The following is a 7,198-nucleotide window of genomic DNA, read 5'->3' on the forward strand; positions in this document are numbered from 1 at the left end:
TCCTAGATCCCTTCTGGGCGTTTAGGTGTTGATGGGAGTTAGAACTTTCAGCACTTAGTGGGACCCTAACCGAGCAGCCCTAAGGACGGCTTCTGGAAGCTTTCAGTTACCGCTATGAGCCCCCTGCTTCAGGCAGTGAGGATCCTTCCACTGACCGTTAGAATATGGTCTGCTGTCGTGAGGATGTCACACAGAACCTGAAACCCAAATCCCTGAGAACGCATACCTTACAGTCCCTTTAAGATGACACTTGACTCTTGGGTTAGTATTTGAAAGTGAAGCAGTCTCCCTCGCTTGCTTCCTGTCTCCAGCTGCTGTCAACAGTCAGCAGCTCCAGCCAGAATTCTAGGACTCGGGTGTCACATATGGGCGCGATTCCTCCGTCGTTACTGGTCGTTTGCTTTCCTCTCCCCAGATGACATAAACTTACCCGCGTCCAGCTGCCCGCTGCAACAAGCAGCAGTCTGCCAAGTTGCATTATTTTACACGTGTGTCTGTCTCACAGCCATACGTACACAGAGATAAACACACCCACAAACACCCTTTAGTAGATTGTGGACAGGTCGAATCCAGCAGTCGACAAGAGGTTCCATTATCTTACTCTCACTATAAGCATTACTGGGGATTTAGTTTGTTCTGGATGTGCGTGTGTGTGTGTGTGCGTGTGTGTGTGCACACACGCACGCGCATAAGTTCAAAATACTATCATATATGCATCCCCATTTCAGAAACAACCAACACAGCCTGGTGTTTGGTACGTTACATACGCTACCTTTCTAAATCATGTCGACATCCCTGTGACATCAATAAGGTGTTATTTTCATTTACAAATGTGGCAAATAGGCTCTGGGATTCTCTTGAAAACTCAAAGCTGCGTGGCGTCCTCACTGGGTTTGGGCCCCGGTCTCTCTGGCTGCAGTCCCTGACTTCTTAACCATAGCTCTCTCCTGATGTTTAATTATCATGACAGTCCAGCCACATGAACTCAGTCTTACCATTATCCCCATTTTACAGATGAGAAAACTGAGGCCAAGCTGAAGTGGCTTGTCTAGAGCCCCTCCATTATTGCTTATTGCCTCTGATTGAATTCAGTCATCTTTTATACCAATAAAGTCATGCCTGGCAATTAAAAATTCCTAAGTCAGTGTAAAGAGTGGGAGTGGGCCACCTGACCGATGGGATAACTCAGGAAGTTTACTTTATTTTAAAACGTGATGAGAAACATTGTTTCCCTCAAAAATTGTGATCAAAATAATTTCTTCTGGAAGGACTATGAGTATCGATGTAAGCATAAAATATTTATTGTGTGTCAGACATTCTATTATTCTAAGTGCTTCACATGGAGTAATTCATCTTGTCTTCCCAACAGTCCCATGAAGAGGGTTCTGTTTGTCCCCGTTTTACAGATGAGAAAACAGAGGCACTGAGGGGTTAAATACCGTGGGGAAGAGTACACAAGTTCGTAAGTGGCAAAGCTGAGACTCATACTCCACAGTCTGGTCCGGAGTCCTGGGCCTCAGGCTCTCTCCACTTCTGCCATATTGGTTTTGGCTTCACCTTCATTGAGTTTGGTTGGTTTAGTAGTGAAGCTACCCTGTATTTTCCTTCAAGTACTTTGCTAATAATGGGAGCAAACTGCTACAGAAAAGTGGGGGCACCTGTTATTACGACCCTGGCTCATATATCTGGACCTCCCACAGGTATGGTCACATGAAAGAGATTTTAGCATTCAGTTAGGTTTTGAAAAATAAAATAACAACTCTCCATGGAAGTGGTTAAGTATGGTGACATTCAACATTCATTTCTAGAACAATAGCTAACAAAATAATATGCATAATGACTCTTTGATTCTTTTCCAAAAATCCTTAGCTGTTATCAGGGTACCTGGGTGACTTGGCTAAGCGTCTGACTTCAGAAGCTCAGGTCATGATCTCAGGGTTCATGGGTTCGAGCCCCGCGTCGGGCTCTGTGCTGACAGCTCAGAGCCTGGAGCCTGCTTCAGTTTCTGTGTCTCCCTCTCTCACTGCCCCTCCCCTGCTCACATTCTGACTGTCTCTCAAAAATAAACATTAAATTTTTTTTTAATTCTTAGCTATTATTAAATAGGTTCTAGAAAATTCTCTAATGTGGCGCATTGTCACTTATCAGATAAACCCTCTGGTGTTCACCCTTCTCTTGAGTGGTGACCATGGCAGCTTCTTACCTCGGTTCTGGGCCCGCTGCGCATCTACAATCCATCTCCCTCAGCAATCCACGGTATCTTTATCACCATTCAACTAGAGAGTATTTTCAATTAGCCATGGGAGAGACCTGGATTTACATTTTTCTCAGCTGCTACCTCCACAAGCACATTAGAATCTGAAAAGAAAACCAGTAAAATCAAAGAGCATCAAGAAGTTGTGGACTCCAGTGAAATCCATGATCTCCTTTTGGAAATCAGGATAATTTTTCTCTCTTACTTTGCCTTTGCCACATTTCCACCTCTTCCGATAAATGTCTTACCATGTTTTATGCACTGAAATTTTGAATTCACTTTTCTTTAGCAACTAAAGGAAATTCTCTTGCATCTGCTAGAAAGTTGAGAGTTACCAAACTTCTACCTACATCTGAAGATTTCAACAAGTTTGTATCTTTTCTAACACAGCATCATTTTTTAAAAAATAAAAACATTTAAATAGAAACTCATTTGAAAACATACAAATATCCCTCAGGGCTATTTTACTTTTTAAATGAGATGAGGAGAGGGAGAAATCATTGTGTTCTGAAGAGAATATTTTATCTGTCTGATCACAAGGGGTAGAAGAGTATGGGAGAGAAATCTGGGACTTTTGACTCCATCCACCCTGGCTCGCAATCTGGACTCCACCGTTACTGTTGCTTACGGCTCTGAGCCTCCACTTCCCCCCGTGAAATGGGAGTTACAATGCTATGACCATCTGTGGGCAAAGAGGCCCATAGAATTAACCAGGGTACAATGAAGGCAGCAACTTGCCTATAAGATGTTCACACACTGTGCTCTTTCTAACCCATGATTTGGAAGGAAAGCAAACGGTAACCAGTAGGTCATAACGAGCCCATGAGGCAGACAACCACAGGTTCGTGGTAGTTGTGCAGTGTAGGGGGAAGAGCTGGAGCTTTAGAATCAGATGACTTTGACTCTTGACTGCTCATTAGCTGAATCATGCTAGGCTAGTTATTTTACTTCTCTGAGCATTAATATTCTCTTGTGTAGAATGGAGACCAGAAGGTCAGCCTTCTTATGTCTGGGAACTGTCGTGAACGCAGACGAAGTAATAAGCTATGTTTTGTAAACCAGAGCCTGTGATCTGGCTGCAGGGGGCCATGGGGCATGAGTACTCATGGGAAAGTGCTGGAAGCCCCTGGGTCCCTTCAGGTCCAGACACCCATCAGTGAAAGCATGTGATTTCGGATGCCTCTAGGATAAAGTAGGATCACACATGGCGTTAGGCAGAGCCTTTGTTGCCAAGGGTTGAGACACTTTTTCTGGGAGAAATGTTTTCCTAGGTTTCTTTAAAGGTATGAGTTATGCCTGGTTGGGAAATTTCACTTATATGTGCAACTAGAGAGAGGCAAAAGTTGTAGTAGGAATTTTTATTGCAAACAATGAAAGGCCTAATGGAGTAAGAAAGGATCAGTGGGGGGGGGGTGCTTGCAGCGGGGGGCCCACGAAGTGCATGGAAGGAATTTGGAGACTCCAGCAGGATTTCCATGTACCGGTTTTCAACCTAATAATTCAAGGTTCAGTGTTTGGGGAAGAAGAATCAGCCATTGTGCTCCAGGGGAAACCATCCAAGCCTTGACTTTCAGAGAGCCTGGGGCTCCCCCGGCCCCGCTTTGACTCTGGTGTTTTGAAGGAGGAATCCTACTATATTTTCCACATGTGCCAGGAGGCTAAATGGATATGTCTTCTTTCAAAAACCTCTGGGATGGTAAATGTGTGCGTGGGACCTGCCCGGGCCAGGAATTCCTTTGAAATTCCCATTGCTGATTGCTCTCCATGGCCCCGAGAAGGACACTGGCCACATTTGGGTATGAAACTCTTGAACCTCGCCGTGTTCTCTGGCCCCTGGAGAGTCATGTTCTGTTTGAAAAGAACTGAAAAAACCAGGGATGTTTTTTCACTTGGAATAAGAATATCCTTCTCAAAGCAGGGAGGCCTCTGTGAGAATAACGGGGTCCATATGTCGAAGCTGGCTGCTGACGCCCGGCATGTGGGCCATGAACCTTTCAGGCAGAAATACGCCTCTCGCTCTCCAAAGAACGCTCTGGGAAGCTCCAGCAAGCACCGTCACTTAGCGGACGGGCGGCAGAGGCCCAGCTCCTGGGCTTTCGTGGACCCAAGGTTCCGTGGAAAGTGAGCCTCAGACAGGGATGGGGAGGTCTTGGCTGGCCTGTGGCCCTCTCTGTCAGGCCCCGTGCCCCCCAAAATACTAAGGGCCTTGCCAGCTCCGGGCTTGCTCTGTTCTCGTAGGGGATGGTGAATCCGAGGGTTGCTCCTCAGGATCTCCAGATTGTTCCTTAAGCGGAATGAAGGGAGACATTTTGCCCCGTGCTCGCAGAGGGAGCCCTACGTGATGGAAGGACATTTACCCGGGAGCCAGCTGGCCTGGGCTCTGGGGCCACCACCACCACCCTGGCCTGAAATCGCGGTGACCTTAGTGAAGCCACTTTACCACTCTTCCTCCTCCAGAAAATGAGGAAGTGGACCTTGGTGCTGGTTGAGACGCCTTCTGTTTGGAACTGAGCACAGCTGGGGTGCCTGGGTGGCTCCATCAGTTGAGCGTCCAACTTTGGCCCCAGGTCATGATCTCAACGATTTGTGGGTCCGAGCCCCGCCTCGGGCTCTCTGCTGACGGCTCAGAGCCTGGAGCCTGCTTCAGATTCTGTATCTCCCTCTCTCTCTGCCCCTCCCCTGCTCATGCTCGCTCTCTCTCTCTTTCTCTCTCTCCCTCTCTCTCTCTTAAAATTAAATAAATATTTAAAAAATTCTTTTTAATTTTAAAAAAGAACTGAGCGCACCTAGCTCTGTCCAGAGGAGAGTGACCCTTGCTGTGTGAGGTTCCTTGGCAGCTCTGTGTGGGGGCTGCCTGGCACTTCCGGAAAGGTGGGCAAGCCCTTTCATCGCTCCCAGTGAGGATTCCATCCAGGCCCCGATGAGTCATCAGCTGTAAACCCCGTGAGGGCCCCCGGATTTCCTCCAAACCAGCACCTGGGAAGTCTGACTTCCCCTCCTGCCCTCACACTGGAGCGTTCATCATCATCTCCCGCCTGAACTCCTGGCTCGGGCCCTGGCTCCTTCTGCAGCCTCTGCTGGTTCCCCGTGGTCTGCTTTGTCTGTTGTGGGGGGTCAGCAAGGCCCTGCCCCCAGTAGCTGGATGTCCCCAGGCTCCCCTCCGCAGCCCCGCGCAGGCCCTTTGATCCCTGCTCCGCTGAGTGCACCAGGGTCCCTTCATCACGGAGCACAGACAGCAGCTCAGCCTGGAGTCAGTCTCCATGGCAACCAGCATTTCCTCCCAGTCTGCGGTGCAGAGAAAATGGCTGTTCCAAGGAAGGGCTCACTGAGTCTCTATTACTCGGCCTGTTTCGTCCAGGCCCGTCCTCCATATCTGCTCTAAGAAGCTACATGCGTTGAACCAAATGTCCGTTAGCTGTTAGCTCTCAGATTTACTTTGCCTATGAGGAGACGAGGCAGAGGGAGGTTGAATCCAAATGGATAAAAGCAGTTTTTTCCCTACCCTAAAACTATATTTTCATGAGGAACAGTTATCTGCTCCGAGCAGACGAACGAGGGAGGAACTGAGTGGATCGAGAAATCTGTGGGTTCTGGAGGCAGTGCGTTTTGTCTTCTCGGTGGAGTAGAATGACGGAGAGCGTGGATATTCAGATAAAAATCCCGTGCGAGTCGTCGGGGCAGAGATGACAGCATTTCAGAGGAGCGCCTGACGAATTGTAGCGATGAGGTTGGGTGCTGTCTCCTCCTCCGGGAAGACAGGTGTGGGTCCCCTCGTCATGAGGCAGGGCGACCATTTTGGCACCTTCTGCCTCAAAATCCATCCAGATCGTCACAATGAACCCTTTTCCATAGTCATCGAGCACGGTGACAGGCGCAGAGGTCTGGAGTGGCAGGCTTCCCCTGTCACACAGCCTTGGGGACGCTTCGGGTAACTCCTCTGTTATTTCTGTGAATCTCAGAAGTGCTGCTGCTTGGAGCAAGAGCCTTGTCAAGAGGTCAGAGACACGTAGAGCAGGGGTCACCCCGATCTCCCCGGGGACCTCGTACTGTCTGACAGGGGAAGAAATTCCACAGGAAACGGTCCGGACCGTGCCCACTCCTGGCTTCACCACAGGAACTGGGGATTCTTCGGCGGTGACACGCTGTCAACCCAGACATGCTCCCTCCACTCTTTCTGTTTTTCCTTTTTTTAAAATTAAAAAAAGAATTTAAATGTTTATTTTAGAGAGAGAGAGACAGTGTTAGCAGGGGACGGGCAGAGAGAGAGGGAGACTCAGAATCCGAAGCAGCTCCAGGATCTGAGCTGCCAGCACAGAGCCCGACTTGGGCCTCTAACTCCTGAACCATGAGATCATGACCTGAGTTGAAGTCGGCCGCTCAACCCACAAAGCCAGCCAGGCGCCCCGGGCTTCACTCGTTCTTAATGTGAGGTGGGAGATGTGTTTTTGAATGAAAGCTCTGGGTTTCGTTCTCAAAAATCCTACTCTGTGTTTCAACAGGACTTTGTCTTTTCCAGTTTCTCTGCAGGTGGACATTGTCCCCAGCCAAGGGGAGATCAGCGTTGGAGAATCCAAATTCTTCTTATGCCAAGGCAAGTGCCCTGTGCCCCCACTGCATTTGAGGAAAGGCGGCCAGTAGAGCAGAAGCCGGTGGCCTGTGCCTGCTGAGCGGGCCTCGCCGGGAACCGCCTTGCTGTGGGTTCAGCGGCGTGAGCCGATGGCCGGGGAAGCCCTCAGGCCGTCTTCCTTCCCTGCTCCAAGGGCCGCCCAGACACAATGAGACTTGTCATCTGGACGTCTGCATGGTGATGGAGGAGGTCTAGGGATTTCCCGAGCGAAGTCTGGGCACAGAGTCCCAGAATAGCAAATCAGCCCAGATCCCCGGCTCCATACCCAGCCGGAGTTCGATAAATGACCATGGAGAATAACGCTGCCTCAGAAATAA

The 7,198-nt window shown here is 49.1% G+C and overlaps 1 protein-coding gene across 18 annotated transcripts in view; it reads left to right on the plus strand.

The window, feature by feature from the left end:
- The window catches only part of NCAM1 (neural cell adhesion molecule 1), a 300,388-nt gene that overhangs the window by 229,219 nt on the left and 63,971 nt on the right, over nt 1-7,198 (plus strand). For all 18 annotated transcript variants that reach the window (XM_029956563.1, XM_029956565.1, XM_029956566.1 and 15 more), the window contains exon 2: nt 6,771-6,845. In XM_029956563.1, coding sequence (XP_029812423.1) covers nt 6,771-6,845 — 75 coding nt within the window. The remainder of the gene's footprint in view (nt 1-6,770; nt 6,846-7,198) is intronic.

This window comes from Suricata suricatta, chromosome 11, assembly GCF_006229205.1.
Source record: "Suricata suricatta isolate VVHF042 chromosome 11, meerkat_22Aug2017_6uvM2_HiC, whole genome shotgun sequence".
NCBI lineage: Eukaryota > Metazoa > Chordata > Mammalia > Carnivora > Herpestidae > Suricata > Suricata suricatta.